General features: G+C 35.5%; 1 protein-coding gene across 8 annotated transcripts in view; it reads right to left on the bottom strand.

Moving 5' to 3' along the window:
- Positions 1–3,820: 3,820 nt before the first annotated feature.
- Positions 3,821–24,985, bottom strand: part of LOC142358743 (somatostatin receptor type 5-like) — a 93,704-nt gene continuing 72,539 nt past the window's right edge. For all 8 annotated transcript variants that reach the window (XM_075410299.1, XM_075410296.1, XM_075410295.1 and 5 more), the window contains 3 exons: positions 15,739–16,120; positions 5,147–5,305; positions 3,821–4,902 (listed from right to left, as the gene is read on the bottom strand). In XM_075410299.1, the coding sequence (XP_075266414.1) occupies positions 4,262–4,902; positions 5,147–5,305; positions 15,739–16,093 (1,155 nt within the window). In that variant the 5' untranslated portion in view covers positions 16,094–16,120 and the 3' untranslated portion in view covers positions 3,821–4,261. The remainder of the gene's footprint in view (positions 4,903–5,146; positions 5,306–15,738; positions 16,121–24,985) is intronic.

The raw sequence follows: 24,985 nt of genomic DNA, 5'->3' as shown, positions 1-24,985 counted from the left end.
TTTGTAGACTCTCAGGAGCTGTTGTTGCCCTAAACTTGCTATTATCTTCTGCTTTTTTCGTTGCGAACATTTGATCACCAGCCAAGATTTCAAAGAAACAATTGGGCTAAGTTTCTTTGCGTATTGTCATTTCATACTGCATGACATTATACGTTTCTATATCAATTATTTCATAAGTTTTTTAGGCCTAAATGAGCTTAGGTTGAAGTCCATACTTCTTGAAGTCAATACATTATTTTTGAATTCTGCACTCACTTTTAATCTAAATTGAGAACGCAAGTTCTAAAATTTTTTTCTAAATTATATAGATATCACCTAGTGTAGACATTTATGGGACTGTTACTTGAATACCATTCCTGTTTGATATTAGGTTTGGAAATGGGGTGGAATTTGAAATCGGAATTGCAATTTTTTGTTGATTGGCAAAATTAAAACATTGTATTGGAGTTGATTTTATATTTTTCAACCAAATATTTTTTTTCGTTCAAATTTTGTTCATTTTGGTAAATTAAAAAAAAATGGTTTTACGATAAGTAACCTCACTAGTATGGTCTTCTATCTTCATTTGAGAATCCACCAAAATTTAACTGACAAGACTTGAACTACTTTATACTATTTTCTCTGCTTCAAATTTCTGATCTCTGCTACAATTGGTAGATAAATAAGCGTAGAATGTGGATGAGCGGTGATGGGAGGAACTCTATGTGGCATCCGCACATTGCCGAGCCTCCTTTTTAGTCTCCATTCTTGATACCAGAAATGAAACAGATATCTTAGCATTGAGACTGCACTGATAATGCTCCGCGTTGGTGAAATTATATGGAGATAAATGTTATAGTTGTTCTTTTTGAATGATTGGGTAACTCAGAAGTTCAATTAAAACTTGAATGTGCTTAAAAGAGCAGCCGGAATTGGTTGAAGGAACGTGCAGACTATTTTCAAAATCAGCGAAAGTGAGCGTTTCGTCCGTTCCTCATCTTCCATTTTCTGACGTTGCGTAACAGTTATGGAATAATATCTCAGGATGTTAACGGTGGCCGTTTGTGAACTACGGACACTTTGAGAGAATAAAATACTGAAATACAATGATTTGTAACATTCAATATATACAGACATAATTTATTAAAATTTATTAAAAACGAATTATTGCAACAAATTAGCATACGTTTAAATATATGAGCAACAAGGCGGCTCGGTAATGTGCAATGGCACAAAAGGTTCCGACCCCGCCCATCCACAATTTTGGCATAATTGTCTACCAAATGAGGAACAGATAGAAAAACCCAAAAATTATTTTTTGCGAATCCCAAAAAAGCCCAAGTCTTTTTCAAAAAATTCTGTATGAACGATAAGATAACCTCCAAAACAAATAACTCAGTGGAGTAAAAATTGATGCATTAGATTGCTGTAATATGTCAATATTAAGAAAGCGAGTCAAAACGAACAGCAAAATCAAACAACAACAACAACAACAGCAAGCATTAATTACATCAAAAAATTTATGTCCCTCTTAAAAACTAAATTTAATAACAAAGTCAACATACCGTCAGATAAACCTGAAACTAAACAAAAATAACTTATAAATCACCAGAAAACATATGCGACCAGTCCACAAAAAGGTTCGGTAACAATTATACAAAAAAGAACAAAAACAGAAAAGTAAAAAAAATTAACTTATTTTTTTGAAACAATTAACTTCAAAGTAATAAATACCATTAGGAATCAATTAATATTACCACAAATTTGCGATTACCACTGCTTCTATAGAAGGGCATTAGGACCTGACCTTATTCATTTCTTAGAGCGGCTAAAAAGAACAACAAAGAACAAACAAAATTTCAATTGAAACTTGCCAGAAAACGCTGTCAAAACCGTCAAGCCAAATTTTGGCACTCAAAATATATTTGATTGCGCCTTCTTCAAACAGCTATATTGTAGTACGTGGCCATTCATTAGTAAGACTAGGTAACAAGTAGACAAAAAAGCGAAGTGCTAAAGTATGTAATACTTCTAATTTTTTTTTCGAAACAAAATTACATTCAATGTCATGAAAGGCATTAATTACAAAAAGAGCTATTTAAATATCGTCGTTTTTTCATTAAAAGGAAACCCTCGAGACCTGTAAATATCCAGAATATTTCTTGCATCTACAAAAAGAACGTCAAATATGACAAAAATCAAATTAATTTAATTTTTTTTGTGAAAAAGCGGTGTCGAAGCCAGTAAAGTCATAACAAAATCTTTAAAAAAAAGATTTTTGGACACTAATCCCTTTTATTCCCTTGACACCCATAATGTCATATTTGACCTGTAATCAACTAACGAGATAAGGTAACAAAAAGAAACATAAAAAGAACAAAATTGCGAAGTTAAAAAAGTTTTTTTTTAATTTTGGAAAACGATGGGTTTGAAAGTCATAAAAGCCATCAGCTATCTGCTAATATCAGAATATCGGTTTTTCTATTCTTCCATGAAAAGCCAATGAAAGCTATCACTATAAAGGAAATTTCATACGACCGAAACGACAAAGTATAGATGACAGTTAAGACAAAACTAAAAAATTCAAATGATTTCTTCAAGAAAGAGGCGTCGAGGCCATTAAAACGATGATTTATATCTTTCAGGATTTTAATATGTTCAATTGTGCTTTAATTTGAATGCTAATAAGGTGACATGAGAACTGTCAATAATGTGATAATGTGACAAAATTAGAAAACGTGAAAAACTGGCAAATATCAAAACAAACAAAAATCTAAAATCTTGTAGTATCAAAGCCAGAAAACAATAATTTCAGGCTTAAAACTGCAACCGAGAATAAATGCTAACTCAGTAGAAAGAGGAAGCAGTCTTTTTTGCTGACACTAAGCTGGAAGTTGAACAAATTAAGAAAAAAATAGAGGAAAAGTTAATTAAGCCATTATTTATTGAAAAGTCAATTATTTTTAAAAAGAAACGACCATAAACTTTCAATTAAAAAACTAAATGCATTAGCCTGGAGCTGTTTAGCAAGCGAATTGGTTGGACCTATAACTCCTGAGCTTTGATTTGATATGTTCTGTTCTTTATTATTAAAAAAAAGTCTTTTTTTTAAAAAAAAAAAGACCGACTGATTACAACCCGATTTTTTTTGGATTGTAACAGTCCAAGAATGGCCCAAAACTACCCCTGTTAATACTTATTGTCCGTTAAGAACAATTGATTTTCCGAATGTTGTAGATATAGATAATTTCTGAGTTGAAACTCAAAATAAATTTTGCATTTTTGATAATCAACGAGTAAAGTTAGCAAAAAACGGCAAAGTTTTAACTACAGTGCACTCTCTGCGGACTCTGAAGTAGAAATAGCCCCCCTCTGAGTCTACAAAGATTGTATGAGTGTTGTTTGGGGGTGTACTGTAGGCAAATTTAATCAAAGTGCACTAAAGTAGCTTATTTCGTGCTGTTGTTGATGAAAAAGGCTAAATTTTGAAATGTTTATCCAGATTTTTTGACCAAAAAATTACATCAAAACAATCAAAAATGCTTGTTCGTCTTCAAAAATACAATCAACGACACTATTTTTAGAAATTATAACAAATTTTAGCAAAATTGACGAAAATTTAGGCAAAAATTCCGGAAAATGTGAATAAAAACAACGTGAATTCACTCTTCTTTTCTCAGAAGTTTAAGCCTCGATAACTCCCTGTAGAAAACGAAAATTAAAAAAATCTTTTTAATTCCATATTCTACGCTGGACGAGCTTTCTAATGATACCAGTCTCAACTCTCTACGATGAATATATCGAGCGGCGAAAATTCACGGAACAAAAAAAAACCCAGTTGAGTATATAGTTCCTCCCCCCTCAAGAGGGTCGGAACAATAAAAGTGGCGATTTTGTTCGAGGTAAATTGGTGTGCGTAGTTATGAACAAAAACGTCAACAAATTACAAAATAGAACTTTAATTACTAAATCCAATAATGCTATATAAATTGTGTAACTGGATTAAAAAATCAAAATGTATATTAAGTGATTGCGGAAATTAAACGAAAGTGATTTTAAGTTCGAAAAAAACAAGGATGTTTCCTTTTCTTTTTTGATTAGAATTTCGATCAACTGAATTATGCTTGTTGTAAATTCTTTGGATAAGCGTAATAAGCTATAGCATAACTGATACTGACATTTTATAATCCATTATAAACTAATAAAATATCAGTTATAGCTGGACAATTTAAGGAAACTTTTCCAAAAAAGGAAACAGTTCGCTTCGAAATCACATTTTGAGTTAGCATTCGGAATTAATACTGTGTGGGTTCCTCTCGCCTTTACCATTCTTCCTTGGGGTTCCGTCATTCGCTGAGTTGAGTCGGTTGACCTCTGCTTTATTTCTTTTTGTGTGGTCAGTGGTTATCATCTCAGTACACGTTACGCCTCCATGTAAAAACTCGGCATTGGAGGCTGAACGTCTCAATTTAGTGCATAATGTGCTCGCATGTTTCTGAAACTGTTCCGAACTGCACATGAAAATGACAGGGTTAACACAGGGGTGAATGTAAATTGCGCCCACACTTAGTTCAAAAATCCGTTGTTTCGCTTCTCGTGGCAGCGCACTGCTTTCGAGGAAAAACAAGCTGAAGTAGAATGGTGTCCAGCAGAGAACAAACGCGAAAATGATGATAATGACAACCTTGACCAGTTTGGTCGTTGTTCTGTCAACGTTTGAAACGGTGTTCGAAGCGGTCTTGCGTAGATCGAAGAATATGAGCCCATAGCATACAGTGATTACGAGTAGAGGAAGTCCATAGCCAATCAGAAATGAGGATAGAACCCACAGCATTCCATAGTCGCCCATTGCTAGATGACACATAGTTTTGCCCTTGACAGTTTCAACTGTGGCAGTTATCCAAGCTGGCTGGCTAAGCAGGACTGAAATACGCACCTGATGGTTTTTTTAAGCTTCAAGTGCTTTTGGTTGTCCTATTGTCAAGTTTTAATACCTCGAGTTGTTACATATGTCTACATTCAGCATAGTATAGTCCGAAAACAGTTGGCAATAGGCATAATTACGCTGGAAACGACAACTAGGACCTCGCACTCTTTGAATTCTACTAGTACCCGGAATACTAAGAAAGTGCTTGAAAGTGAAAAAATTGAGGGTAGTTTTTTTTACCTGAGATGAGCCAGGCGAGTGCAATGCTGAAGAGACATCCCTTCATAGTCCTCATCCTGAAGTTGACAGATCGCATGCAATGCACGATGGCCAAGTACCGATCGATGGCCATCAACACCATGATGAAGATACCAGTGAACTGATTCAAAGCATCCACACCTACAAAACGAAGTGGAAACGAGAAGTCAAACAAGGGCCAAAAAGTTGACGGGTAACAACTTTATTGGTCCAAAAAATTCAGTGCTTATTTCAACTGCTTTTATACCTTTTTAAACGCGAGTCGCTTCTTTAGGGACTCAATGAAAACAAGATGGCTCGTGCGAGTGCGTGCTTACCTCAAATTTTTCCAACATGCCTCTCACGCTTGTCAAAATAATTTTTTGCAAGCAGTCAATTAATTTTTCTGATTGTGATGATTACTCTGCGCTTTTTATATACAATTTACTTTGTGAACATCAACTTGAAAAGGACATTGCAAAATGATTAAAAGTTATTGTTTTTTTCTGCAAAAAAAACAATTATTTCCTCAGTAACTTCTACCAAATGGCTCATAAAGAACATGGTTTTGAATTTGATTTTAAAAATTCTTGACTTGATAAGAGTACAACTCATCGCATTTTCAAATAGAAGCCAATTGGAATTGAAAAAACTACTTTTTCTAGAGAAGAACGATGGAAATATAATTGATTAAAAATAAACACAATGCTGACTCATATAAGCGTGCACAAAATTCAATAGCTTCTAATATTTTCTGCATAATTTGCGTACAGCAAAATTGTGTATTTTCTGCATATTTTGCGTATAACAAAACCGTTGCCCATTTGTTTTTTGTTTTTCTTGTTCAAACATCTAAAAACTGTAGAAAACAATCAGTATTTGTTAATACCCGGGTCGAATGTCCTCCCTAAAATCCTCCCATTTTGATGTAAGAATGGGGGGTAATTTGTCTATGGGGGTTAAATTGATGTAAGAGTGTGGGGGTAATTTGTTCAGAGGGGGTAAAATGATGTAAGAGTTGGGCTGCAATGGGAGGACTTTTAAGGAATTACCCCCCTTGACTGAAATTGCCATGTAAGAGTGGGCTGCAATGGGCTGCAATGGGAGCAGTTTTCAGGAATTACCCCAATGACTGAAATTGTCATGTAAGAGTGGGCTGCAACGGGAGGACTTTTCAGGAATTACCCCCCCCCTGACTGAAATTGCCATGTAAGAGTGGCCTGCAATGAGCTGCAATGGCAGCAGTTTTCAGGAATTACCCCAATGACTGAAATTGTCATGTAAGAGTGGGCTGCAATGGGCTGCAATTGGAGGACTTTTCAGGAAATACCCCAATGACTGAAATTGTCATGTAAGAGTGGGCTGCAATGGGCTGCAATGGGAGGACTTTTAAGGAATTAACCCCCCTGACTGAAATTGCCATGTAAGAGTGGGCTGCAATGGGCTGCAATGGGAGGACTTTTAAGGAATTACCCCCCTGACTGAAATTGCCATGTAAGAGTGGGCTGCAATGGGTTGCAATGGGAGGACTTTTAAGGAATTACCCCCAATGACTGAAATTGTCATGTAAGAATGGGCTGTAATGGGCTGCAATGGGAGGACTTTTAAGGAATTACCCCCCTGAATGAAATTGCCATGTAAGAGTGGGCTGCAATGGGCTGCAATGGGAGGACTTTTGAGGAATTACCGCCCTGACTGAAATTGCCATGTAAGAGTGGGCTGAAATGGGCTGCATTTGGAGGAATTTTAAGGAATTATCCCCCCTGACTGAAATTGCCATCTAAGATTGGGCTGCAATGGGCTGCAATGGGAGGAGTTTTCAGGAATTACCCCCCATGACTGAAACTGTCATGGAAAAGTGGGCTGCAATGGGTTGCAATGGGAGGACTTTTAAGGAATTACCCCCCATGACTGAAATTGCCATGTAAGAGTGGGCTGCAATGGGAGGAGGGGTTAAAATGATGCAAGAGTTGGGCTGCCAAGGGGGGTAAAATGGTGTAAGAGTGAGGGGGTAATTTGTCCAGAGGGGGTGAAGTGAGGTAAGAGTTGGGCTGTCAAGGGGGGTAAAATGGTGTAAGAGTGAGAGGGTAATTTGTCCAGAGGGGTAAAATGAGGTAAGAGTTGGGCTGCCAAGGGGGGTAAAATTGTGTAACAGTGAGGGGGTAATTTGTCCAGAGGGAGTAAAATGAGGTAAGAGTTGGTCTGCCAAGGCGGGTAAAATTGTGTAAGAGTGAGGGGGTAATTTGTCCAGAGGGGGTAAAATGAGGTAAGAGTTGGGCTGCCAAGGGGGGTAAAATGGTGCAAGAGTGAGGGGGAAATTTGTTCAGAGGGGGTAAAATGATGCAAGAGTTGGGCTGCCAAGGGGGGTAAAATGGTGTAAGAGTGAGGGGGTAATTTGTCCAGAGGGGGTAAAATGAGGTAAGAGTTGGGCTGTCAAGGGGGGTAAAATGGTGTAAGAGTGAGGGGGGTAATTTGTCCAGAGGGGTAAAATGAGGTAAGAGTTGGGCTGCCAAGGGGGGTAAAATGGTGTAAGAATGAGGGGGTAATTTGTTCAGAGGGGGTACAATGATGTAAGAATTGAGCTGCCAAGGGGAGTAAAATTGTGTAAGAGTGAGGGGGTAATTTGTCCAGAGGGGGTAAAATGAGGTAAGAGTTGGGCCGCCCAGGGGGGTAAAGTGGTGTAAGAGTGATGGGTAATTTGTTCAGAGGGGGTAAAGTGATGTAAGAGTTGCGCTGCCAAGAGGGGTAAAATGGTGTAAGAGTGAGGGGGTAATTTGTTCAGAGGGGGTAAAACGATGTAAGAGTTGGGCTGCCAAGGGGGGTAAAATGGTGTAAGAGTGAGGGGGTAATTTGTTCAGAGGGGGTAAAATGATGTAAGAATTGGGCTGCCAAGGGGGTTAAAATGGTCTAAGAGTGAGGGGCTAATTTGTCCAGAGGGGATAGAATGAGGTAAGAGTTGGGCTGCCAAGGGGGGTAAAATGGTGTAAGAGTGAGGGGGTAATTTGTTCAGGAGGGGTAAAATGATGTAAGAATTGGTCTGCCAAGGGGGTTAAAATGGTCTAAGAGTGAGGGGCTAATTAGTCCAGAGGGGGTAGAATGAGGTAAGAGTTGGGCTGCCAAGGGGGGTAAAAAGGTGTAAGAGTGAGGGGGTAATTTGTCCAGAGGGGTAAAATGAGGTAAGAGTTGGTCTGCCAAGGGGGGTAAAATGGTGTAAGTGTGAGGGGGTAATTTGTTCAGAGGGGATAAAATGATGTAAGAATTGGGCTGCCAAGGGGAGTAAAATTGTGTAAGAGTGAGGGGGTAATTTGTCCAGAGGGGGTAAAATGAGGTAAGAATTGGGCTGCCAAGGGGGGTAAAATGGTCTAAGAGTGAGGGGCTAATTTGTCCAGAGGGGGTAGAATGAGGTAAGAGTTGGGCTGCCAAGGGGGGTAAAATGGTGTAAGAGTGAGTGGGTAATTTGTTCAGAGAAGTAAAATGAGGTAAGAGTTGGGCTGCCAAGGGGAGTAAAATTGTGTAAGAGTGAGGGGGTAATTTGTTGTGATGGGGCAATTCTAACAATTATTATTTATATATATAGACCGTCAAGAGTTGGACAAGCATCGATGGTCTGGAGGATAAAGCGACGCCAGCTGAGGGTACAGAGGTTGTGGGTTCAAGACTGGCAGTCTTCAGGTATGGGGGCTAAAAGATTGAGGGGGTTAAATGAGGTAAGAGTTGGGCTGCCAGGGGGGGGGGGGGGTAAAATGATGTAAGAGTTGGGCTGCCAAGGGGGTAAAATTACGTAAGAGTGGGGCAGCAATGGGAGGATTTTTTAGGAAAATGCAGCTCAAAACTCTTTTTGGGCTGCATTGGGCTTCCAAGAAGGGTAAAATGGTGTAAGAGTGAGGGGGTAAAACTCAAATTAACCCCCCACTCTTACATCTTTTTTGGTCTGCCAAGGGGGGTAAAATGGTGTAAGAGTGAGGGGGTAAAATACAAATTACCCCCCAACTCTTACATCGTTTTACAGCCTTGGCAGACCAAAAAAAAATGTAAGAGTGGGGGGTTAATTTGTCTTTTACCCACTCACTCTTACACCATTTTACCCCCCTTGGAAGCCCAATGCAGCCCAAAAAGACGTAAGAGTTTTGAGCTGCATTTTCCTAAAAAATCCTTCCATTGCAGCCCCACTCTTACATCATTTTGGGCGGAAAAATTCAACCCGGGTAATTGTGTTTTTTGCTAAATTTTTCTTATGGTTCCAACCCAACTTGTGGGAGGGAAGAACTATATGCTCAATTGGCTTTTTTTGTACAGTCAATTTTATCAATTTTAAACGATCGATTTGGACTTGAAAAATCGTCTACAATAGAGTTTAAAATTAAAAATTTTTAAAAAATTTCCTCTTTTTGAAGAGTTATCGAGGTTTAAAACGTCTATATGAGAATATTTTACATTTCACACTAATTTTGCTCACATTTTTGAAGGTTTTAGAAAAACTGTCATTTTTGTCAAAATTGTCATAAGAATTTCAGTATGTACGGCCTGAAGTAACCCTGAAGCGATATTGAGGACTAAAACATGGTTTGATTTAGATCTAAATTTTAAGTTTTGGATCTTTTTGTGTTTTTACTTTCATGGCCATTTGACGTCTATTTTGTTTTTTTCCGTGACTTTCTGCTAAATTGTCATAAATGCGATGCAGTTGTTTAAAACTGGAGTTTATTTTTTCCCTCTTTTTCATATGTGATTTTTCGACTTGAAAACTAAATTGACAAAACTAATGTTGGTGAAGCGCCCAAGGTGAACCTAAAATAGCTCTCTCAAGACTTAGCTTATGGTTTTCAAGTATCGATCGATGTCCATCAACACCATGATGACGATACCAGTGACCTAATTCAAAGCATCCAGACCTACAATACGAAGTGAAAACGAGAAGTCAAACAAGGAACAAAAAACTGTCAAATAATTCTTTTTTTTGGTCCAAAAGTTTTAGTGCTTATTTTCAACTGCTTTGATACCTTTTTAAACGCGAGTCGCTTTTAATGGACTCATTGAAAACAAGACGGCTCTTACGAGTGGTTGCTTGCCTCAAAGTTTCCCAACAAGCCTCTCAAGCTCGTCAAAAAATTTATTTGCTAGCAAAAAATTAATTTCTTTCTGATTTTGACTTTTTACTCAACTTTTTTTATATACAATGTAATTTGTGAAAAACAACTTGATAAGGACATTGCAAAACTTTTAAAAGTGATTAATTTTGCGAAAAACAATTAACTCGTCAGTAACTTCTATCAAATGGCTCACAAACAACATGTCTTTGAATTTGATCTTAAAAATTCTAGACTTTAAACAGGTACAACTTATCGCATTTCCAAAAAAAATTCAATTGGAATTGAAAATACTACTTTTCTAGAGAAGAACGATGGAAGCAGGAAATGCAGAAAAAAATTGATTGAAAATAAACACAATACTGACTAAAACAAGCCTGCACCTAATTCAATGGCTTCTTATAATTTCGCCATAATTTGCGTGCAGAAAAAGTGAGTTTTTGTGTTTTATTGATAGAGCAATCCATACCAAAAACGACTGGCATAAAAATAGCTGAAATTGAAAAAGCATTGCTAAAATGTTCTATTCCAACCCATTTTGTGGGAGGGAAAAACTATATGCTCAATTGGCTTTTTTGTGCAGTCAATTTTAAACGATCGATTTAGGCTTGAAAAATTGTCCACAGCCGAGTGCGATAATAGTTTTTTTTTAAAATTTTCTCTTTTTTGAAGAGTTATCGAGGTTTAAAATGTCTGAGAATATTTTACATTTCACACTAATTTTGCTCACATTTTTGAAGTGTTTAGAAAAACTGTCATTTTATTCAAATTGTTCATAAGAATTTCAGCATTTACGTCCTGAATTAACCCTGAAGCGATTTCGAGGTTTTGTCTCATCGCAATTTTTTAGACTTAAACATTGTTTGATTTTGATCTAGATTTTTAGATTTTGACTTTCTGATAAAATGTCTTAAATGCGATAGATTTCTTTCAATGATTGATGTTTGTTGTTATTTGAATTGGTCTGCGGCAACTAATTTTTTGTTGATTTTCACATTAAAAATTTTCATTAATAGAAAACCAACTAAAAAAAAATTTTTGATGAAATTTTTGATGAACTATGATTTTTGACTATACATGCTTTTCTTTGGTAGTTTATTCACAGTTTTAGTAATGAAAGGTTTTATTGATTTCAGTGAAACGAATAACAATAAATTAGTTTAATCAACGGCTAGAGTTCATGAGTTCATAGCAGATGTTTTTTGTGACTGGAAAATAAATGCTTGACTGTTTTATTTTGTTGTTTTTTCTAGACCTTCAGTCCCTTGTTTGAGTCCTCATAAGTCACAAATATGGACGTAATGAATCTAATTGTTTTCAAGTTAAAAGCTTACACTATAGCTATATATGTAGAACCTAAAATGATAAAATGACGCACTTCAAATTCGCAAAATTCTTGTTTCACTTCATTTGTTTTTTTCTGGTAAATTTTTGCTGTTTACAGTTGAGCCTATCAATTTTTCTGATCGTAATTAAAACTATCTGTGTTTTCATGTAAACGTAATTGAAACTTCGTAATGTGTCAATTTAGCAGCAAATGCTTTTAAGTTCTTTAAAATGGTTTTCAAAATTAATAACAGATTGTGAAAAAATTTTGTTCTATTAATTGTTTTGTTGACTTATTTTCTTTTACAAGAATCTTTAGTTGCTTCTTTATCAAACTCTTGTACTTGTTCTGAGGTTTTTTGAGATTTTCTGTGAGTTGGATTTTGATTTTTCAGATTTTGAGACAAAACTTTTTATGAGAATTGAGTTTCTTTTTTTCCCTCTTTTTCATATGTGAATGTGCGACTTGACAACTAAGTTGACAAAACCAAATTGGTGAACCTGAAATAGCTCACTTAGAACTTAGCTTATTATTGTCTGGCTTTGGCGTAATCTATTTGAATTTGCATGCCGATTTTTTATAACTGAAAGCAGAGGTGATGTATTTACTGCTGCACTCACTTATTTAACTTGAGCTTTTAGAATTTAATTGAATCCAATGAGAAGTCAAGCAGGTGGATTAATAATTAAGTTTTTACTTAAGAGATTTTACAGTTTGTGCTTGATATATGTTGATTTCTGTATCATGTTTTTTTCGTTTGGCCAATTGTCCACTTGATCAAAAAAATTGCCCACTTGATTATTTTTTTTACAAAATTGTAGCTGCTTTAGATTTGATTTAGTGTCTGCTCTTCCTTTTTTTGTGTTCATTCTAGTGAAATGAAGAAAACTAAGTTTACCGTTTTTAACAACCTTTTTTGTATACACGCATGTACTTTCTTTCAAGAATCCATCAAAACGCTGAAAACAAAACATGAACCATAGAGTCTAGCGAATGTAATGTTTATCTGTAACAAATTCATAGCTGCGGTTTTTTAATTGGTCTGTGGGCAACTAATGATTTCGTACAATGACACTATGTGATTTCATGAAAAGTTTCTAGTTTTGTTCCGTTTCCTGTTCCTTTTTTTGTTACAGAAACGCAATAAATGCATATCTCATTGGTTCTCTAATGAAGCTTAACGAGAGTGCATTATTTTCCCGTTCTGAATTTAATGGTGCCGATGAAATTTTGTTTGGTAATAATTTCGTAAGTTTTTCAGTTTTCTCTTTAGATTTCTTTTATGTTTGTTAGTCTGGGAAGGGAAAGATGTCGTTGATTGCAGTAATGTCATTAAAATAAGTGCATGGCTGTCTTCAATGGCTTATAAGCTTTAAGGTTGACGCTGTTTTCAAAAAAGTTATGTGCATTTTCAGATCTCAGGGTGCTTCCTTTTAGTTTCGTTGTCTTTCCCATCTTTTTCTGTTAAAATATGATTCATATGTTACAAAATGAGCATATTCGCATCTCAGCTTACCTAACATTTGCTTACTATTCATCTACTAAATTTTACGCTTTTTAATTTTGTAAAAAAAATTAGCAATTTTATCTTTTAACTATGTTTGCTTTTTCAGATTTGGCTTTGTCTTGTTAAGTTTCTTTACAATTGGATTTATCGGCTATTTTTTTTGCTGACTAGTGTAATTTTGTTCTTCAAGAAGCATAGTTGATTTTTTTGATTGTTTCCATTCGACAACGATTAGTTTTCATTTTGTTTTCTTAAAAGGATAACAGATTTTGTAAAAAAAACTTTGCTCTTCAATATTGTACTGTTGACTCACTAATAAAAAATGTCCTAGCTGCTTCATACTCAATCTCATGTGCTTCTGCTACGTTGTGTTTTGTTCATGATTTTCTCAGGTGTTTCTTTCGGCAATTGTTTGTTTTCATGAATTGATGAACTAATTGCTCGAGAAACTTTTTGATAAGTTCCAAGGAAAACTTGAATTTACTTTTGCCTTGTTCCTACCTCAATATTATATAGCTTGGATATTGTCTATCTGAATTTGGCCTGAACTTGTATTTCTAACTTAGATTTCAGTGTTCAGAGTTACCTTTTTAAAAATTCCCTCACTTTTGAGCTCATTTTTTTCTGGTAAAATTAGTTCGCTTGATAAAATTGCGTTTTTCTTTTCAGAAGAAGAATTTGAAGAGTTGATTTCTTTTCCATCGTTTCGCTTGGTCAAGTGTTTATCCTACTGAAATAAGAAAATTCGATCTCACTGGTATGACATATTTTTTGTATAGACGTCTATCTTTTTTAGGAATCTATGAAATTCTAAATAATAAAATTTGAACTATTTTGGAGGCAGTATATTTCTGCTTCAATTGATCCATCAAGACATTTTATCTCCGCTATTGTAGATCAGCGGGGTCGGAACAAAAAATAATAGCCCAAATTAGCGAAGCTCCTTGTTTTGTTTAACACCTTCCCTATATTACGATGGTTTTCAATTTTTGAATGGAATAGTGAATGTTCATTCTTTTTTCTCTTCATCTATGTTTTGTCATGCTTTAGGTGTTGGAAAATTATATTGGACGTTTTCAACGGTAAAACGTATTCTAACAAAAAATCATCGTCATTTCTGACAAAAAAATCATCGTCTCGACAGAAATTTGAGACGTCCTAAACATACATATTGAGTCAAGTTTAACTCCATTTCAAACAACTGCATGTAAGGCTCTGCAGATTTTGGAAATTTTATCCAACCAACAACAATTTGTTTACCAAAATTTTATCGGCTTCCAGCAAAACTCAAGTTAAAGAAAATTTTTTTGAATGTTTGTAAAGGGCCGCAGTTAATTACGAAAAGTCATGGAGCCGATTTTTGTGGACCAGATTTACCATTGACAAAAATAAAAAATGTCCGGCAAAATCACTGCTTGAAAAAAGTATCATTTTTTCTGTTTTCGCCGCCGTCCAATATAACCAGTGTATTTGCACCAACCAAATATGTACTTCTTGGTCCTTAGAGACGGCTCATGTTATTCACAAATGAACGTAAAATTGTGTAGAACATTTAACGAATATTATTGATTGAGAAATTTAAAGCACAGTAGCGTAATGCGTTCAATTAGCCTAAATTGGACAGAGCCTTGTTCTAGATTATTCATTTTACCGCATCTGGTCATGCCTCACGGGCCATGGTCTTAGCTCAGCTGTCCATTGGGCTTGATATGAATCTCTAGCCGAGGGTGAGGTCAGCTTACCACTACAAAAAAAAGAATATTTTTTTCTTTTGACTTCACGCGATTGAAGTCCAAATTTCCATTTACACTTATATCCTATTTTAAAACATGGAGACTTTGTTGAGCAATCAAACAATCAGAAAACAGTATTAACATTTTCTCAGTTCGGACTGGTGAGCAATAAATTTTAAATTTTCTATATTGTGGTTCGTCTGCCATTTTCACTTGCGCCCACAAATTTGTTAATTTTATTAGCACCCGTTGGTTTCAAAATTTTGCTGCATCAATAAAATGTAAATGTCCTTAATGCATAATTGTAAGTGTAAATGTATGAAAAATAAACAATAGGCTATAACATGTATAGGTGAAGGGTGCAAATTGACGGGGGATAACAGAAAAGATCCCAAAGAAAATAAAACTATAAGTAAGGTCAAATTAATTCAAATTAATTCAAACTATAAGTAAGGTCAAATTAATTCAAATTAATTCAAATTAATTCAAATTGACGGGGGATAACAGAAAAGATCCCAAAGAAAATAAAACTATAAGTAAGGTCAAATTAATTCAAATTAATTCAAATGCGTTTACGTAAAAACAATTTACTACATAAATTTAGCTCATTCCGCGCATTTGTTACAAAACAAGAAAGCTGAAATGGCTCTCACACTTCAACCCGGGAACATGCTACCTTATTTTGCGCCGACAAACAATCAAGTCACCGATAGAGTTATTAAAAAATTCGGATCTTTTCCGTTTGTGCCCCCCCCCCCCCAAGTACGTTATGCTCCCCCAGTTACGGAGCACGTGCCATTAAATAGTAAGTCATTATTTGAAAATATGGCACGTGTATTTGGGGGGTGCAAATAACATGCATCCACTAAGCTGGGGGGCACAAACGGGAAAGATGCAAAAATTCTGTACAGCAGGTCTAAAAAACTCAATTTTGAACTCACCATTGACAAGTTTGCACAGGAAAATGCCCAATTTCCATTTGGGTGCAGTGGTGGAATGGTAGATGAGGGGAACTCCTAAGCTGAACAGGAGATCAGACACGGCCAGGTTCAGAATGAACATATTGGGCACATTCCTCATCCGCTTGTTCACAAGAATTCCCACTATCACCATCAAGTTCAACACAACACCCAATGTGCCCACGAAAGAGTAGGTGATGAAAACGAGGCTAGAATCTGGCTGGATGTAACTGGAGTTGTTGTTGTCCTGGGTAACGTTTCCGTTATTGCCATTGGCCATGTTTTCATCAAGGAAGCCAGGGTCAGGGTCTTGTATGAAGGGTGTTGGTTGACTCATGCTAGCCAATCGGCCGTCAGAATTTGGCTAAAATGAGGAAGAATTTGCCCACTTTGAGCAGTTATGTATAAGGCATCATCAACCCAATAATTGAGGTAAACTGGGATACAAATGTAAAAAGTTTTATAAGGATGTATTCTGAACCCATATTTCTATGCCCCCACCCGTTAGCAAATTATGTGTTGTAATATATAGCACATATTATGTAAACGCAATTAAAAATTAGCGCGTTTGCGGAGGAGGGGTGGGGCGCAAAAGTTATATGCCTACTAAGCTGGGAGCGAGGGGGGTAGAATAGACCAAGTTTATTTTAGTGTTTGAAGACCTCTCCCCCTTCTCTTATAGGTGGGCATACATTTTTTACACCCAACAGAAGCATGTAGTATTATTACGCATGTGAATGCTCCATAGCAATACATGGGCTTGCCAATAGCAACGAGCGCTGACAAAGGGCACTGGTCCGAGCCAAACACTTTTTTTTCACAGTCTACTCAGCCAAAAAAGCAAAAAAAACTTGTCCCCAGCAAAAAATTATCACTCAGCGACAAGAACGTAAGGGTATTTTTTGTACACTTCATCGACCTCAATCCAATCTGTTTTGGCTATATTTCTGAGAACAAAATTACAGAAAATGATCATTGTTCCTTGTTAAGGGTCTAGGGGTGTACACAGGAGCATCTTTTGTGAAAATGGAACAGCACTAGATTCGAACCATCATCTTTCACTTGCAAGCCTAGTATGCTAACCATTACGCCAATTGGTCTTAACCTCTCGAACTTGGGCATCTCTTATAACCCACTATCTTCTTTCTTGTCCCTCGAGGGCTTCATTTTTCTAGCCAGTTATGCGTTGAACAAGTAGAGCTTCTTGTCAAGCTATGTCAAGCTTATCCTATGCACAATTTACTATAGGTTGTTCTCTCGCAACCTTCTAACATTCTTGGAGCATCAGTCGCTTCAATGCAAACTGCATAAACATTGAGACACTTGAACTCGGCTAAATTAATAAAGTAAGCTGGATCATATGATTTCCCTGAACTCGATAAGATCTGATTTATTATAACTATTATTTCGAAAATGAGATCAATGAGGTAGAAGGGGGTCAAAATTGTTGCAAGATTAAAAGAACTGTACGAGATTTTCGATATTGTATAACTAAGACATTCATTTTGATCTATTTTTTCAGGAAATTTTTAATGCGCAATTATTTATCCTCCGAAACCAATGTCAATCTTATTTTAAGGTCAACTATGTTACGATTGGTCTTTTCTATATGAAATGCATTAGTTCACTCTACTTGGTAGCTTTTGTGTTATTTGAGAGATACTGTTTGAATTGTTTCTTTTTCAGAATCTTTTTTTTTGCTGAAAAGGCAGTAGGCAAGCAATTTTTTGCTGGCCTAATCAATTTCCCAATGAGAAGAACTTGAATTGCAATGAAGCGCTAATTTTAATGAGATCTGCTCATATGTTTTAATAGCTTTTGAAGTAATATTGGAGTCGTTAATTTGATTTCGCCACCAACGGATTTCAAACTACTGAGTGAGTGAGCCTTGCACCTAGGGCTGAATATTTTCACTGCAACTTTCAAGTAGCGGTTGAAAAGGGTAGTTGAACAAAAACTTGTTTTCTCGATATTCGCATTTGTTGTTGACTTGCGTCAACTTGCCTTTGGTTCCTGTTTTCTGAGGAGCTTTGAATAGGTTTTTGTAACCAATTTTGAAATAGAATAGCTTCACGACCTTTCAAAAAAACATCCTTATTGGCAAGATAAATTTTATATGCTTCAATTGGTCTCGTTAAGTTCAACTGGTTCTATAAAAATTGATTATCATTAAGAGATGCAACGGAAAATGTCTATAGCAGGTAGCAGTACTTGAGCACTTGTTCATATTTTTGTTCACATAATTTGATTTTACCTCTAGCCTAAAGAGAAAGTGATTTGTTAGTATAGCCTACTTTTTAATATCAAAAATAACCCTCTTCTTATATAAATCTTAACATTCGTCAGCTGTACTGTCAATTCTCTTTTTTTGAGCCGACTTAACCAAGCTTGTAGAAACGTAACGGGTTTTCGTATAATTAAATACCCGAGTGGAATCGACACAGCGTTCCATCCTATACGCAAATAAGCTGAAACCAACTGGCACTAATGAGATTGAATTCGCTGCAAAATTCCAATTCTCCATAAAAGAAATCCATTCTCATACAAATACTCAGTTACTCAAATTGAGTATCACATAGCGTAGTCAGCATCCAAAAAACGCGCAATTCTTGCGACTGATCCCTTCTGGGACAAACCGACTTTAGAACCCCTAGGCTGGGAAAGCTGGCGTGTGATACTGAAGTTGGTTATCCTCGCAAAAGAAGGAAACTCAATCGTAATTCTCAGAGAAACTCGCCCAAGCAATTGACAATTCTACCAGAGCTCGTGTCTTAAGAAAACGTGGAAATTAGTACAACCCGAGCGAGCGGAACCGACGGATAGGAAACGAACAGCTGCAAAACACGTGGTTGAAGCCGCGAGAATTCTATGTGGATATCGCCCATGGACAATTTGTGACAGTAAGGCCGTTTTCTTGTTGTTTTTAAGTTTGCGTGCGGAAGGCCGAATGGTGACCAGGGAATTGTGGGCCATACTATAATCTTTCACGAAAAGTCTATAATCCGGAACGTTTTCATTGCTAATATGCCAGATGGAGACCTACAAAGTGAGCTACTTAAAAATACAAAACACCCAAAAAGGCATTAAAACTGGCAATAAATATTGAAAAGTGGCTTCAAAATCAAATGATAATCGCTGGTACTTCTGCATACGTAGTACTTTCTGGAACCCACCCTTCGATAAATAATGTACAAAGAAACAACCACTAAATCTCAGGAAACTGACTGACTGTCCAGACGCTGGAAACCTTTGATCCTTAACCCACCGTGGGAATTGTCCGGCACAGGGAAAACAATGCAGGAATTTTGGCATGAAGAATTATTTTGTTAAGGTATGTCGGAAAGGTAAATCAATTGGAAACCAAAACCCCAGTGAAAAATGAGGACAATTACAAATCGGATATCACAGCGGTTGGAATTTCGATTGATGATCAAGTAAACGCATTTGGTCAAGAATTAATGAAACAAAATATTCGAGCTGAAAATTATGATTCAGACTACGAGGAGTCAGAGAACAATTTTGTCGCTCGCATATCAAACAATCAAAACTTACGTGAGGTATGACCTGTGAATCCTCTTGTTTAATTTGACAATAATGATGCGAAAATATTGGTAGATTTAGGCAGCGTCTGTACGATAATAAAAAAAAAATCTTGCAAACGCGGTGGAAAACGGAGACGACATAACTATTGGAAAAAACTCCAAAAACGCATGATCTGAAAATTTTCTCGAAACCAATTAAAACTGTGGGCGGAAATATCAATACAATAAATTGTAACGGCTGGACAATGAAAACGGTTAAGTAACTGTAGTTGAAGATGGTCGTCTGCCTACTATTGGTAGAGATCTCTTCCAACAATTAGGTCTCTCTTTAAATCAATCAAGACACATTTATAATGTCAATCAAACTCAATGTACTATCAAAATAAAAGTAGCTGACGTTTTTCCTGAGCTCAGCTATCGTATTGGAAAGTCTCGTAAACACATTGTTGAATCAACATTTCATAAACTTTTCACACCCACTCTTCAAAAGGGCAGCCGTTTTCCTATAAATCTCTAATTTTAAGTTAACATTTAACTCCAAAAACATATAGACGGGAAGCAAATCATAAAACTAAATAGATTTTCTGATGAAAACTTCATCTCTCTAATTCGTTTATCAGCGTAAAAAAGTGAAATCCGTTAAATTAAACCTCGATTATATAAACATAAAAAAGTCAGTTCATAAAAATAGATATCAGATGCCCAACATTGACGATTTAATAGACACAATACAACAAAATATCAATTCACAAGCAACGGATGAGAAAACGTTTTCTACAACATTTGATTCGGAATACACTTACAGCCAATTGAATTGAGATCCGGAATTGTCACGCAATTGCAACTTCAATATTGTAAGCGGTGAAAGATTGGTATCTATCACTTTATTGCAGGTTTCTACGGCATAACTGAGAAGCCGACAGCTTCGCAAAATTAGTTCATTGCACACTAATTGGTGGAAAAAGCACGAATTGTTTCATAGATGACATCATAATTGATAGTCGAGGATCACTTAAAATTAATTTATAAATATCATTAAAAAATTTGACGACGATAATCTTCAAATTAGTCTTTCCAAATGTCGTTTCACAAAAAAAGTTGAATGGCTGGGCGATAATTTAAGTCAATCTGGGAACAAAAAAAAATCGGCAATTTTAATTCTTTCAGCAGCTAACAATCTCAAAAAACTATACACGTTTTTTCATACGTTTATTACATTATTTAGGAAATTTCAATTCAAATTTCTTACATTTATGTCACTCACTACGCAAACTTTAAAGGAAACTAAAAAGTGATCATTTGGAAACTCATTTCCAACAAATTAGGTTGCAAAAACAGGTTGCAAAAGCAACGGAAAACACACAAAATAACCCTTCCTTGAAATGTCGTATCATATGCATTGCTTCTCGCTTTGGATTAGGTGCAGCATTAGAGCAACGTTCATCTAGAAGATAGCATACTGTAACTTTTGCCTCACGTTTTTTTAACAGCAAGAGAGATATAGTGTCAACGAATTGGAACCCCGGGGAGTGAAATGATTAGTTGATTTTTTTAAAAATTATCTTTTTCGAAAATTTTTCAAATAAATCCTACAAGAGTAGATTGACACGTTTACTATCCTTTGATTTTGTCATCAAAAACATTCCGGGTGCAAATGTGAGACTGGTTGATTGTACGAAGAAGAGACCAGATGAAGAATGAAGAATCAAATGTTACTACCAAAATTGATGACGATTTTGCAGTTGCCACAACTAGCTGCTGTCGCATTTACAGCAATTTACATGGATTTCAAAATCCATATGTCAATCACTGCGAATTAACGCGAAATATGGCGAACATTCTACTGATGCCATTAATTTTTCAATAGTAAACAATTATGAATTAGTTTTTGCTCCTAAATGCCGCTCAACTCCGTTGATTCATTCCAAATCTGCAAACGGAGCACCTTTTCAGTCAATATATATGTATATATATTGGTACTTCCCCTTTTCACGTGTACTTAGTTATAATTCTCTATTCATAAACTTCTTCTGATGCTAATCAATTGCCATTACTAACTCAATAATGGAAATGTGCCACTTTCCCATCACTCAAAAGTTATTTTCAAAACTACCACGATTGAATGTTCTAATTCCATTGCGCTATAGTAAATTTTTCTTATCTGCAAACACAGAACTTTTGTGTGCTATTAAAATCACTATTATTGTTAACCAGTACGTATACACATTTTTAGTTATGATAACCAGCAAATATTGTTTATATATATATATATATATATATATATATATATAAATTTATATTTATATATATATATATATATATATATATATATATATATATATCAATAAGTTGTTATCTATTTCTCAAATTCTCTGTTAATGTTTGTAAGTACTATTAGCTGATAAATTATTGATATGTCAAAAAATTTTTTGGAAGTAGGGGCTATGTGCTACAGAAGATAATTCTGTACCAATTTAAGTTTATTTGACTTTAGAGTTTGTTTGAAATTTGGTTCACATGTTTTGATTTTATCTCTTTTCTAGCGATGAAGTGAATTTTTCACGCAGCCCACTTCTTAATCTTAAGTCACTCTTTTCATTTTAATGTTAAATTTCAGTTGTTCTCTTAAATAGTTTTCTTTAAAGCCAACCTGACTAAGCGTTTGAAAACGTAACGCGCTTCCATGTAACTGAATACCCGAGTGAAATTGCAGCAGCTTTCCGTTCTATACCGAAATAAGCTAAAGCCAATTTGCACTAATGAGATTGAAGTCACTGCACGATTCCAATTCTCCAAAATTAGAAACAATTGTCTTACGAAAATTCAGTTGCTCTAAATTAGTATCACACAGGTTAAAAACTTTCCAGTTGTTACTAGGAAACAAAATTCCAAAGTTGTGTTCTCATATTTTTTGGGTTGATTTGTCCGAGGTATTTTGAAACTATAATTAAAAAAAAGATTTATTGAGTGAGTGTCCAAGACTTGCCTACTGGGAGTTTAACTCAACAGGCAGTTTAAGGATAAAAAAGACCAGTCACAGAAAACGCGCTTTTATAAAGAGTTTTGATATACTAACGGACTGGCGTCGCCCAAAAGGCTATCAAACAACAACTTAAGTTCCTCAATTGACAATTGATCAAAAGTGTGAATGATAAGGTATTCGGCCAAACTTCAATAATTTAACATCTAAAAATCAATCAGTCCTGTTTGTTGTATAAAAAGATACTTAGTTCACTTTTCTTCTCGTGAATGTGCTATTGAGATCTTTGAAACCTTGAAAAAGTTTGTTTTGATTTGAGAAACAGAATTTTACCTCTGGTGGATGAATTGATTCGAGACACAGTGTCATTTTGATGTATACATTGTAGAAATAAATCAGTCAAAAGGTTCGCTACCAGAACGCTGTTGAACCTATCTTATTCGATTCGAAGTGCCTATTGGGAGAGTTTTGCGATCTCAAAGATGTTCAACTCTGTAACTTCGGAGGAGACAAAAATTTATTCTCGCAAAAAAGTGGACGTTCTCCTTCAAAACAACTATAGCCACAGCAAAGATTCTAAGTACAAATGAAATTTTGAAGCAGCTCAATTTTTTGACATTTTTTTTTAAACTTTAGCAAAGAAACATTCTCTGTTTCCGTTTCTTTAAAGCTCTCCTGAGTTCTAAATCTTTTAGGGATTGACCTGAAGGAACTGTTTTGAACTTTTTATCCGTAAATAATTTTAACAACAGTTTTGAAATCTCATATGTATGAAGTTCCCCGGCATTGCATATGATGCGCTCAATTCGTGATAATTTGATAGAATTATACTTGGGATTCCAAAAAGATATTTTCAGTTTTCTTGCAATGAGCAGCAAACTGATAGGTTTCAAGAATGTTGCTCTTGTCGATTCGTAAACCAAAAATCCATTCTGATCAACCGGATGAAGTAAAGTATCGAATAATTCGAAAATTGAATTTGGCTGAGCAAAATTTTCAAGCGATAGATCATTGAGCAATATTTCAACAGCTTCCTTGTGACTAATTCTATGCGTTCCATGTAAAAGCTGGTTTCATCAATGACAATTTCTATGTATTTTTTTGCCTTTCTTGTCTAATTAGCACATCGATAATTGGTTAAGGTCTTTCTTGAACGATTTATGCCAAAAACCATCTAATCAGCTTTATTATGTTGATGATCAACTTGTATTCAATAAAAGTTTTTATTCGGTTTTTTCCAGCTCTGTGTCGTACAGCTCTGTGCTACGTTATTTGTAATTCAGTGCGACGTATTGTTTTGTTACCAGCAAGTGTTTTTTAAGTACTGGAGCTAGGTTGTTCATTAGCGTAGATGTTCAAAAATTAGCGTAGATGTTGAAAGACCTACCATTGAGCGCTGGAAAACTCCACGTTTAGTGGTCTTATTTTCCGATCATTTTGTAGAAGGTTTTTTACTGTCTTCTGTGTTGTAAGATTGAATTACGTGAAATAAGATCTCTTTGAAGACTTGCATTTGACATTTGGCCGCAAAATACAGTGGTCGACAATACCAGAAGTTTCAGACATTGTTATCAGACATATCTAACTTTGACCAATTATTCCAAGTTTCTTCATTCAATGTTATTAATTAATTGGTCATCTGTACTAAAATTTTCAGCGAAGTTCAATTGATTTTCGAATAAAATTTTTTCTAACTGAAAAAGAATCAAACCGATTAAGTAAAATTGTTCAAAAAAATTTACCAAGCGAAAGCTGGTAGAAATAAAACTGGCCTATGTTTTTAATTGATAGAACTATCACCTTCTTTTTTGAAAAGAGAAATTTTTGGCGTTTTTAAGCATTTTGGGAAGTTGCAAAGTTAGAGCAATAGTTAAACAATAAGTCCAGTTCGAAACCAAATTAGCAAAAAGCTATCTTGAGCAGATTATACTTAAGGTTTATAACAGTCTAGCGTAAACTTTGAGGGGAGCTTCTTTGATTATTTCATGCTTTCTTGGTAGTAAGAGAACGCACTTTTCACTACTTTTGTTGCTCGATGAGTTATTATTGGATAAATTTTTTTCCGAAACTGCTTCAATATCATTGAAAAGAATTGTAGTTTTCATTATTCATTTCAAACAGCATTAGTTTGATTGGACACGGTGCAATTTTCTGTTAATTATTCAACTCTAAAGTAGTTGAATGAGAATAAATCTGTGTAAAGCAATAGGTTGCTCGCAAAACCTTTGCTTGTTTTGAATGCCGTATGAAGTATATACGATTGATACGTTGCACCAATAAAATTCTCGATAAAAATTGAAACCTTCAAATCAGCTAAAATATTATTTTGACTTTAAGTTTCCTTTTTTATTGTGTTTAATGCTTTTGGCAAGTATTTGCTTCTTGCTAAGAATTAGTTGTAATTTTTGAGAACCCTGATTTAAACTCAAATTTTTTGCCCAAATTTTGGATAGTCGCTTTCACGGGTTACAAAATCTTGGTTCTCGCAGCCGTAATCAGCTAGAACTCACACGGCGTAGTAGAGCGTAGATACAAGTATATCTTTTTTTGGCCTCGTTTGCGTTGTTTTGGTCATCCTAGAGGGAACGCTAAGTCAAATAGATAATCTTTTTTATTGATATGGTGTTACTTTTAGATGCCATTGTTTGGAATAAACATCGAATCGTTTCAACCAAGAAACATGTGTATAATGGATGGCAGTTGTGCT

Source organism: Convolutriloba macropyga, chromosome 2, assembly GCF_964194025.1.
Source record: "Convolutriloba macropyga chromosome 2, txConMacr16.3, whole genome shotgun sequence".
NCBI lineage: Eukaryota > Metazoa > Xenacoelomorpha > Acoela > Convolutidae > Convolutriloba > Convolutriloba macropyga.
The sequence above is the reverse complement of the archived record's forward strand: the minus strand, read 5'-3'. Positions and strand labels throughout refer to the sequence as shown.